Source organism: Leguminivora glycinivorella, chromosome 1 (genome assembly GCF_023078275.1).
Source record: "Leguminivora glycinivorella isolate SPB_JAAS2020 chromosome 1, LegGlyc_1.1, whole genome shotgun sequence".
In the NCBI taxonomy this organism is placed as follows: Eukaryota; Metazoa; Arthropoda; class Insecta; order Lepidoptera; family Tortricidae; genus Leguminivora; species Leguminivora glycinivorella.
The window spans coordinates 33815437-33827679 of NC_062971.1; the positions used below are offsets into that span (position 1 = coordinate 33815437).

At 35.5% G+C, this 12243-nt stretch overlaps 1 protein-coding gene across 1 annotated transcript; it reads right to left on the reverse strand.

The window, feature by feature from the left end:
- Positions 1-662: 662 nt before the first annotated feature.
- LOC125230668 lies at positions 663-12004 on the reverse strand. Its single transcript, XM_048135905.1, has 2 exons — positions 11743-12004; positions 663-1068 (listed from the first exon to the last, which is right to left on the reverse strand). The coding sequence occupies exons 1-2, from the start codon at positions 11929-11931 to the stop codon at positions 928-930; spliced, it is 330 nt and encodes a 109-aa protein (XP_047991862.1). The 5' UTR covers positions 11932-12004; the 3' UTR covers positions 663-927.
- Positions 12005-12243: the final 239 nt, after the last annotated feature.

Sequence of the window (12243 nt, forward strand, 5' to 3'; positions counted from 1 at the left end):
GAAGAGACCTTATACATCTCTAATAAATTGTAGTAGCGTTATACATTAGGTAAAATTAGTATTGTATCAATTGTAATTTAAATTTAAATATAAAAATTATGTTAAAATGTATGTGACATTATTGTAATCATTTGATTAAAATTAATAATTGTGTTGAAAAGGCAAGGAATGACTTTATATTATTTAACATACGCCATAGCTCTAGAATGTTTCTAAAGCAAGATATGCCTCTTGAAATCAAAAATTGTCACGACTCGCCTAGGTCTCCAGGAAAATATCGTGAGGAAACCGGACTAATTCCAATAAGGTCTAGTTACCCTTCGGGTTGGAAGGTCAGATGGCAGTCACTTTCGTAAAACTAGTGCCTACGCCAAATCTTGGGATTAGTTGTCAAAGCGGACCCCAGGCTCTCATGAGCCGTAGAAAATGCCGGGATAACGCAAGGAGGATGATGACTCTCCTAGGTCTCCCCTACGAGAAGCCGCCCGCGGTCACTCTGGGAAATTGGGAATAAGAAAAATGTGTAGTTTTGAATGACTATTTGTCATTTTTTTATTATTCACTACATTTAAGTGTGATTAAATGTTTTCCTAATTTCCTGTACAAAATTTTGTAGAGTAAACTGATGACAATCGTGCATATTTATGAAATGAAACAAAACATATACGTATAATCAACATTTATTGTGCATGAGCATTCATTTTTCTTATCACTTTTTTAACTGATTTGGTACCATTTATACAGTCTGTACAGTAAGGGTCGTTATGGAATGACGATTGGCAATGAAAAACTAAATATTAAAAAAATATATTTGAACATGATTTTTTTGGATTTGCCTTTTCTCAAGCAAGTCTATGGTTCACACTGTAATGTATTCGGATTTGGTGTTTGACGTGTCTGTAGTATCTCGTTAGAGGTATTATCTCGTTAGACGTAGATCTCGATCTGGTAATTGAGGCCGGAGCCGCGCTCCGACTTGAGCCGGATGTTGGCGTACGAGAAGCCGACACCGCCCGCGGTCACACTGGGGATCGCCTCCGTGTGGTCCAGGTCGCGGGCGATGATTCCCTGGAATAATAGAAAAAAAACTAATTATTTTATTTAATCGTGTGACATAAAGATTCACAGGTCACATCAGTACATATCATAAAAAGTATGTCACAAATTGATGTCCAAAGTTCTCAGCCATTGAGCTGCGTCAGGAGTTGAGATCTGGGTGGCTAGCCGAATGGCACAATCGCTCACGAAACGCTCACGAAACGAAATCTATCTCTATCGCGCTTGCGCTCGCTCGTCGGAGAAATTCTTCGGCTACGGGGCCAGGGTATAGTCGATCTGAGAAACGAAACGCTCGTCTATCTCTCTCTTAGATAGATCTTAGATATCTATCTCTATCGCTCTTGCTTATTGGCTCGACAGAGCCAGATTACCTTTCGCGGCGTTTCGTTTTCGTTTCGCGTCACATGAATTGCCATTCGGCTACGGCACCAGGTCATCGGGACTTCCTGGGTAGGCTCTGAGAGGGCACTTCTGAGCTATGTGTTGAACAGTTTGCAATTATGTTATGTTACGAGTTCAGAAACTTGCCAATAGGTCACAATCGCTTACGCTTCATATGCTTAAATATTATAGCCAGGTGCCGTAGCCGGATGGCATTTCTGCGACGCGAAACAAAAACGAAACGCTGCGAAAGGTAGTCTGCAAAGCGATAGAGATAGATATCTAAGAGCGTTTCGTGAGCGTTTCGTGAGCGTTTGTGCCATTCGGCTACGTACCCAGCTCTGCCTATCGCTCTTCTGTAGCGCCGCGACAAACCCGTACTGCATTTCGATCGCCACAGAGCGTCATGAGTTTGACGATTTAAAAACATGACTAATTTAGTGAAATGACAAGTCTGTCATTAGTTGATAACGTCAAAGTAAATAATAATATGACAACTTTGTATAGAAGTCCTTATACCTCGGGTCATCGGCCACATATAATTATCTTCATGAGTTTGACGATTTAAAAACATGACTAATTTAGTGAAATGACAAGTCTGTGTCATTAGTTGATAACGTCAAAGTAAATAATAATATGACAACTTTGTATAGAAGTCCTTATACCTCGGGTCATCGGCCACATATTATTATCTTCATGAGTTTGACGATTTAAAAACATGACTAATTTAGTGAAATGACAAGTCTGTGTCATTAGTTGATAACGTCAAAGTAAATAATAATATGACAACTTTGTATAGAAGTCCTTATACCTCGGGTCATCGGCCACATATTATTATCTTCATGAGTTTGACGATTTAAAAACATGACTAATTTAGTGAAATGACAAGTCTGTGTCATTAGTTGATAACGTCAAAGTAAATAATAATATGACAACTTTGTATAGAAGTCCTTATACCTCGGGTCATCGGCCACATATTATTATCTTCATGAGTTTGACGATTTAAAAACATGACTAATTTAGTGAAATGACAAGTCTGTGTCATTAGTTGATAACGTCAAAGTAAATAATAATATGACAACTTTGTATAGAAGTCCTTATACCTCGGGTCATCGGCCACATATTATTATCTTCATGAGTTTGACGATTTAAAAACATGACTAATTTAGTAAAATGACAAGTCTGTGTCATTAGTTGATAACGTCAAAGTAAATAATAATATGACAACTTTGTATAGAAGTCCTTATACCTCGGGTCATCGGCCACATATTATTATCTTCATGAGTTTGACGATTTAAAAACATGACTAATTTAGTGAAATGACAAGTCTGTGTCATTAGTTGATAACGTCAAAGTAAATAATAATATGACAACTTTGTATAGAAGTCCTTATACCTCGGGTCATCGGCCACATATTATTATCTTCATGAGTTTGACGATTTAAAAACATGACTAATTTAGTGAAATGACAAGTCTGTGTCGTTAGTTGATATCGTCAAAGTAAATAATAATATGACAACTTTGTATAGAAGTCCTTATACCTCGGGTCATTGGCCACATATTATTATCTTCATGAGTTTGACGATTTAAAAACACGACTAATTTAGTGAAATGACAAGTCTGTGTCATTAGTTGATAACGTCAAAGTAAATAATAATATGACAACTTTGTATAGAAGTCCTTATACCTCGGGTCATCGGCCACATATTATTATCTTCATGAGTTTGACGATTTAAAAACATGACTAATTTAGTGAAATGACAAGTCTGTGTCATTAGTTGATAACGTCAAAGTAAATAATAATATGACAACTTTGTATAGAAGTCCTTATACCTCGGGTCATCGGCCACATATTATTATCTTCATGAGTTTGACGATTTAAAAACATGACTAATTTAGTGAAATGACAAGTCTGTGTCGTTAGTTGATATCGTCAAAGTAAATAATAATATGACAACTTTGTATAGAAGTCCTTATACCTCGGGTCATCGGCCACATATTATTATCTTCATGAGTTTGACGATTTAAAAACATGACTAATTTAGTGAAATGACAAGTCTGTGTCATTAGTTGATAACGTCAAAGTAAATAATAATATGACAACTTTGTATAGAAGTCCTTATACCTCGGGTCATCGGCCACATATTATTATCTTCATGAGTTTGACGATTTAAAAACATGACTAATTTAGTGAAATGACAACTTTGTATAGAAGTCCTTATACCTCGGGTCATCGGCCACATATATCTTAACACAATTCGACAAGGTTTTGTTTTACGCTTATAAATTGTATGACAGTAGGAGTTCTAATAGAAGGCAATACAATAAAGTTATCAATCAAAAGAAGGAAATTTCATAGCATTAACAAACCAAAGTTACATTTACCTTAGTATGTTTCGACGGTTAAATACCAAATACATAGAGAATATACCTAAATAATTTACAAGCGGAGTTCGAATATTACACATTATAAAATTACAATATCATTACGAGGTGTGAAGTGTGAACCCCACAATGATAACGATAAATAGAACACGTACTCATTATTAATATTTTAACAGCACAATAACCACAAAATGAGAGCACAATAGATAATTATTATTTAAAATGCGACAACCTCATTTCAACGTAAACGCTGTTATATTAATGAACACCTAAATCGGCCTGTTTAATGATAATGATGGCGTTTATCTATCAATTATTCATTTATCACATTTTGTTTAGTGATCATTTGCTGTTGCATCTGTGGGTGATTAATTTAATCAATTATCGGTACTGTGGGTGCAAAACTTTAACAAAATCTTAAAAGCTGACATACCTAAGTACAATTTTAAAACATTTTTTTGTTTTAGAAAACAAAGTTATTTAGACCGATCAGTGCTTAGTTTCTATGGGATAAAAAAAAACGTTATCCAATTTTATTTCACACGCGGTAATGTGATTGTTACAGTTAAAGGCCTTAACAATAGTAGGTAGTTACCAGGGTTGCCAACCGTACGAGGTTCCTCGTACAAATACGAAATTTATGGTCTTACGTACGAGGTACGAGGATACTATTAACCTCGTACAAATATGTACGAGATTTTGATAACATGGCCAATTGGATATATATTATTAGCATTTTGCATATTTTACACCATTTACGCGATGATTGTCTATGGCAGCTATCGCTTCAACAACCACACCGCACCGCACCTTGGAATGTTTTCACGAAAGTGAGAGCGAGAAAGTGTTATTTTTTTATCGCCATCACTTACGTGAAAAAAAATCCACAGACGCGGTGCGGTGCGATCATTTCTTAGGTGCTTTACAGAGTGGTCCCGATAGTATAATATGCTTAATTTTGTTTTATTTTAAACACGTTTTCGATGCATAATAACAATATTTTTTATATGTACGAGGTTTGAAAGTCTAAATACGAGAATTTTAGCTGAAACGTACGAGGAAGTTTTGCTTTACGGTTGGCAACCCTGGTAGTTACCTTAATTTGACACTCCATAATAACGCAGAAAGAAGCACAGGCAATCAGGCATATACCAACAAAGTAAATGGGCAATTTTTTCAAAGCTGTCCACCCCTTTTTTTTTTGGATCTGGAAATTTTTATGTGGTTTCCACTCAGAATCGTGAGCTCTTTCAATCCTAATAGGAGAAAAAAAGTGTCCCAAGGTTTTTTCCCATTCCGTTACCATTTTGAATGGCGGTAACGGAATGGAAGGTTTGAAAAATGTGTAAAAATCTTGGGACATTTATTTCCCTATCAGGATCGAAAGACCTCGCCATCCTGAGTATGAATCACGTAAAAAATACCCATGTTACAAACAAGTGGGGTGGACAACTTTGAAAAAATTACACAAATAATTATTTGTTATCAATAATTGCCATACATCGGGGTTTTGGGAGCGGGAATGAATTCGTATGAGAGGATGGATGAGAGGAGATTAACGAAGAAAGTATATGAAAAAGGAGTGAAAGGGTCAGTTGGTAGTGGAAGACCTAGGCGAACTTTTCTTGATCAAATCGGGGAAATATTGCAAAAAGGCCAGGTCAGAAGTACTCGAAACCGACGAGCGTGTATGAGAAACGTTATGAAAGTGTGTGAAGCGAAAGTGGTTTGTCAGGATCGTAGTAAATGGAAATCCGTGATCTCTGCCTACCCCTCTGGGAAACAGGCGTGATTGTATGTATGTATGTATGTATGAATGAATTCGTGTATTTGTAACTCTGTTTATAGTCATTTGAATTACTGAAATATATATTTAACTATGTAACTGGCTCCAAATATACCTAGAAATGTTAAAGTAATGTTTATCTTTTATCATTTTCACAATTTTTGGGCTAGTGTAAATCATTCCCGCTCCCAAAACCCCGATGTATTGTTTCCGACACTTAATTTTTCATTTATTTTTTTTATCGGATTGTTTTTTTTTTTCTTTTCTCTCTTTTTATTTTTCTTTAATTTTTATCTAATTTTTTTTTAATTGTCGTCTTGCTTTGTGTTTCGAATTAATATCCATATACTTTTTGGTCTAAGTACCTATATAAATATATATTTTATGAGTATTTGTTTATTTATTATTATATTATTATATATGTATATATTGGTGTATTAATGTAATTGTATATGTATATATTTGTTACCATGTGTATACAAAATTTGCATTTAATTCTTTTAGTGGTTGTACATTTTTGAATTCGTCACTCATCGTTAATTCGCTTCTACTCATTTCCTCAAAGGTTGACTGGAAGAGATCCCATTAAGGGATAAGTCCGCCTACATTGTATATTACTGACTCTGTAACTGTGTCTCTTTTGTTTCCTTTATGTACAATAAAGCTTATACATACATACATACATACATGTATGATAATTGCATTAAAAACCGGCCAAGAGCGTGTCGGGCCACGCTCAGTGTAGGGTTCCGTAGTTTTCCGTATTTTTCTCAAAAACTACTGAACCTATCAAGTTCAAAACAATTTTCCTAGAAAGTCTTTATAAAGTTCTACTTTTGTGATTTTTTTCATATTTTTTAAACATATGGTTCAAAAGTTAGAGGGGGGGGACGCACTGTTTTTCCTTTAGGAGCGATTATTTCCGAAAATATTAATATTATCAAAAAACGATCTTAGTAAACCCTTATTCATTTTTAAATACCTATCTAACAGTATATCACACGTTGGGGTCGGGATGAAAAAAAAATATCAGCCCCCACTTTACTTGTAGGGGGGGTACCCTAATAAAACATTTTTTTCCATTTTTTATTTTTGCACTTTGTTGGCGTGATTGATATATATATATATTGGTACCAAATTTCAGCTTTCTAGTGCTTACGGTTACTGAGATTATCCGCGGACGGACGGACGGACGGACGGACGGACGGACGGACGGACGGACGGACGGACGGACGGACGGACGGACGGACGGACGGACGGACGGACAGACAGACATGGCGAAACTATAAGGGTTCCTAGTTGACTACGGAACCCTAAAAAAGAATGCCTTAATACCTATATTCGATAGTATTAAAAAATATTTACCTATAATTGAACAAAACACAAAATCGAGCGGTCTAATTGTTACACTGTGCTGTATACGCATAATCTTTAAATAAATTTAAAATATTATCTGTTTACAGAAACAAAAATAAAACGAATTCAGAGCTATGTTCAAGCCATCATAACTGATTTTTGGTTCGTCCAATTTCAATTAAATTTGATAATGAAAAGGAATTCAGAAATCGCGAAAAATGTTTATTGTACGTCAATCAACTGTATCAATCACATCTCAGGAATCGTAATAGAAGTTCAGAAAAAACAAGATTTGTGAGAGAAATGAAGATAAGGAATAAATGTGTTTCTGCCGTCGGATACAGAGCGGCACAATCAATTTGCATTGGTATTTAGTAAATTTAGATTGTACTAGTGATTTATTTGCAGATGTATAAAGTATGATTAATTAAAAGAAAAAAAAGGTACCAAAAATATAACCCTTAGTGCGTTTTCACATTATCCGATCCGATATCGGATGTCGGAAGGATTCAAAGGCAAAAATCAAAGTTGGTGGCTTAAATATATGGGATATCGGTCCTACATCCGATATCGGATCGAATAAAGTAAAACCGGCCAAGAGCGTGTCGGGCAACGTTCAGTGTAGGGTTCCGTAGTTTTCCATATTTTTCTCAAAAACTACTGAACCTATCAAGTTCAAAACTATTTTCCTAGAAAGTTTTTATAAAGTTCTACTTTTGTGATTTTTTTTATATTTTTTAAACATATGGTTTAAAAGCTAGAGGGGGGGGACGCACTTTTTTTTCCTTTAGGAGCGATTATTTCCGAAAATATTAATATTATCAAAAAATGTTCTTAGTAAACCCTTATTCATTTTTAAATACCTATCCAACAATATATCACACGTTGGGGTTGGAATGAAAAAAAATATCAGCCCCCACTTGACATGTAGGGGGAGTACCCATAAAGCATAAAGCATTTTTTTCCATTTTTTATTTTTGCACTTTGTTGGCGTGATTGATATACATATTGGTACCAAATTTCAGCTTTCTAGTGCTAACGGTTACTGAGATTATCCGCGGACGGACGGACGGACGGACAGACAGACATGGCGAAACTATAAGGGTTCCTAGTTGACTACGGAACCCTAAAAAAGCAGTTAGGCGCTGCGATAGGTAGTAGACTAGTAAGTATTTTAAACATCAAACTTCTATGAAATTTTGACGTTCACCTATTTAACTAAACCCTTGCAGAGGCGAGGTTATACAAAATCGGGGACAAATTATCTTGGCCTGAATCTAAACCAGAATCACATACCCATATATAATTATACTAAACACCCTTACAGGTAAGTAAATAATAACATGATAAGTAAGTACCAATTTTTGTTATCACTTGCACACGAAAAAAAATTATATACATAATTATTAGACTATTATTTATAATAATTATTATTATTGGCCGACAGTCGACACACTCTGGGGTGATGTAAACAATTAACATAAACAATCAAACACCATAAAAAAAGTAACATGAATGCTATAATATTAGAAAACATACCTAAAGTAGGTATTACAGTAGTACCTAAAGTAGGCGTTACCTATTTCCAATTGAGGTTCGTAATGCGTAATAAATTACCTACACCTTATGTGTCACATAAAATAGGCTTGTAATCTTACGAGCTGATTCAACTGGACCGACCGTGTTAAATTGTGTTTATAAATAGTCTGTGTGTTATTGTTGAAAAAAATGTGCGTTATTAACTCCAACTGATAATCTGATCAATTTTTGACGTACAACGTACGGTATATTAAGTTTCGGAAGAATCGGACAAAGTCGCCCATGAATCGGAAAACCTTAACCCTGAACTACCCAACCCTTTTTTAAACATTTTTTCCCTCAACCCCGACGCAAAAACGACGGGATGATGTTATAAGTTTAAACGCAAAAAATGCGTTGTCTGTCTGTCTGTCTGTCTGTCTGTCTGTCTGTCTGTCTGTCTGTCTGTCTGTCTGTCTGTCTGTCTGTCTGTCTGTCTGTCTGTCTGTGTGTGTGTCTGTCTGTGGCATCGTAGCTCCCGAACGGATGAACCGATTTAGATTTAGTTTTTTTTTGTCTGAAAGCTGAGTTAGTCGAGAGTGTTCCACTACGTCGCGGTCGGGGGTTTTTCAAAATTTTATAGCATCATTTGTTGCACTGATTCATTAGTCAGCAGTTCTCAAAAAGTTTGTACAAAAATTGAGGAAAAAGTTAAATTTGAGTTTTTTTCATTTTTTTTGATGAATTGAGATTTTAGTTAAGTTTTATTTCGTCATTATAAGATTCTGTAGTATTTTTTTCTTAATTATAACAATTATCCTGTATATATCTTACGAAAATCGACTTATATTACAAAATGTTGGTAATAAAATAGGATAAATTAAAATTTGCTGACGTGGCTATGTACAAACTTTTTGAAAACAGGTGTAGTGGGGGGTACTAAAACTAGCTTCCTATAAAAATATATGTAAAAGACGTAATATTATATACGCGAGTGGAAAGAAACGGGATGATTATGCCTCAACAAAAACTACCCTCAAAAGGCTCCGAGGCATCAAAAAACAGGAGAAAGAGGTGCGTTCCTAGCACTCATTCTAAGCTCGTGTATGTGAACGCGTACAGATATAGTGCGAAAAGATTTGCCTTCGAATTGTTACGGAAACGTACGAACGTGTCATGCTATTTCAGTCAGTGTCAATACAAGATGTACTGACATTGATTGAACTAGCATGACAAATACTAACGTTTCCGAAGGAAACCCTTTTCGCACTACATCTGTACCATGCTTGATTATTGTACATGCTCAATGATTATTTTAGGAAAAAATCGTCACGCAGAGACAATCTCAGAGAGCAGTATAAATTTAATCTCGTGTGTCCAAAATCAAATAACGCATTGTACTATAGATGCGCATACAATACTGCAATACGTGTTTTTAATGCCTTACCAGTTGAGATAAAGATGTTGGAGGGTAATAGATATAAGCTTAAGTTAAAAAATTGGTTGATAGAAAATGTTTTCTACGACCTAAATGAGTTTTTTCTGAAATATCCCGGGTAATAATTATAAGTTAGCCAGTAAGCTAATATAGTCAGTAGTTTTTTAAGAATATTGTACGCTCGAAATGGGCAACTGTTGATACCGAATTTCCTGTATATCATACCATCTTATGTACACAGTAAACAATGAATAAATTTTACTTTACTTTACTTGTATGCGTGAGATAAAACAGGTCGACTGTTTTCGACAGGCGGTAACTGTGAGGTAACCGAGAGGGGGTGCTGGGCGGCACTTTCAGCGGGGAGCGGGAGTGGCCATACTGTGCGATATTACTCTTTATTATAGTGTGAGGGTAAATGAAATCATTACACGAACAGATAAGGTTTTAAAAACAGGTGGCTCAGTGACAGATTCATGTGGTTATGTACGTAGTTGGTTAACCGACGAGTGTTGTAACTTCTCGAAAATGTGCTATCAGCTGCAAAAGTGCATTGCGAATTTATCAATGAATTCAATCATAATTTCTCTATGCACTTTTGCAGCTGATAGTACCTACATACTTAAATATTGCATCTTTTTTGTTTACATTTTTTAAAGTGAGTAAGTACCTACTTAAAAATAGAGAAAAGGCCTGATTTACACGGCGTTCGAACTCGCAAGCGATTTCAGTTACATTGCGGGCAGTTGAGATTAGTATACAGTTTTGCACAGCCATCAAATACCGCATTGTAATAAAACGCGTATGCGAGTTCTCGTGCCGTCTACATGGGCTCTAATATAGACGTAGCTTACTGGGTAAACTATTTTATTGGTAAATAGAATGACTAAGTTTATAATACTCGTCACTGGTTGATAATCTGTGGTTAGAGTTATTAATGTTAATTAAAAATGGAGGAAACGAATCCATTTATATGGAAATGTAACAATCACAACATAACACGATTTATAGGGTAATACGAGTATCTACCTGCTATCGATGGTAAGTACCTACATCTTCATTATTTATACTTTAATAACTAAACTATTTCTTCTTATTTTTATGTTAGTTAAGTACTTACCTATAATATGATGAGATCGGGTTTTGAATGATTCACGGTTATTTTCATTACAAAAATCAAAAAGGTAATCACGGTCTATATCCCGGTCTATATAAGTCTAATGAGATAATCTGGGACTTAATTTTTTTTTATAAACCATATCACAATATTAACTATATTATAGTTAATATTGTGATATGGTTTATAAAAAAAATATTTTACAATTTATCAAGTTACGATAACCTTTAATTTAAATATGACTGGGTAGGTAGCCGAACGGCACAAACGCTCACGAAACGAAACGCTCGTAGACAGATATCTATCTCTATCGCTCGTGCGTATTGGCGCGACAGAGCCAGACTACCTTTCGTGGCGTTTCGTTTTCGTTTCGCGTCGCAGAAATGTCATTCGGCTACGGCACCTGCCATTAATATACGTTGATATGTACCTACTTAAGTGTGCGTAGTTATAAGTAAAATAATTTAAATAATTAATATTAATATACAAAAAAATGCCATTCTAACCTAATCGTATTATTTTAAAGCATAGGTACTTTGTAAAACACAAAATATATTACCAACATCGTGTCACTCACGAGGACGCCCGCCATGGTTCTTATTATATAACTTATTAAAGGTTAGATTTGACAAAAATGCGCGTCATTATAAATACCACGATGATATAGTCTAGTACAACTCATAAGAAAAAAAATATAAGTACCTTAATTATCTGCTGTCCAGGATCAGAGAAAAACACCTCCTTAACTCTCTTCTTAAGCGGTATAGCATTGTATTCGGCTTTCTCCTGCCATAACAATCTGTTGTTGAAACTGGTGCCCACTATGAGGTCCTTACTCTCCACATAAATTGCCGACAGGGCGACTACGAAAACTACTAGAGCGATCTTCATTATGAATATTTCGTGTTTATAAAGGTTAGTTAAACTGGTAGCTCCGGTGGTCAACACTGAACTGGCTTGATATCGCGACTCGCTTGCCCTGCCCTGTTTACATTACGTACTATCGTGTATAATGACCATGTGTAAACGTTATATCCGAGATTTAAGGTCGATACTATGTCAGTCGTGTTGGTACTAAGATGTGAGTAACAGGAAAAACTTATTGGCTGTGAATTGGATAAATAGTGTGAGTCGAAGAACAATGGACATCAGGGCTATGGCCGCGGGAGTGTAGATGCCATCTTCTTCTAACTGTATTAATGA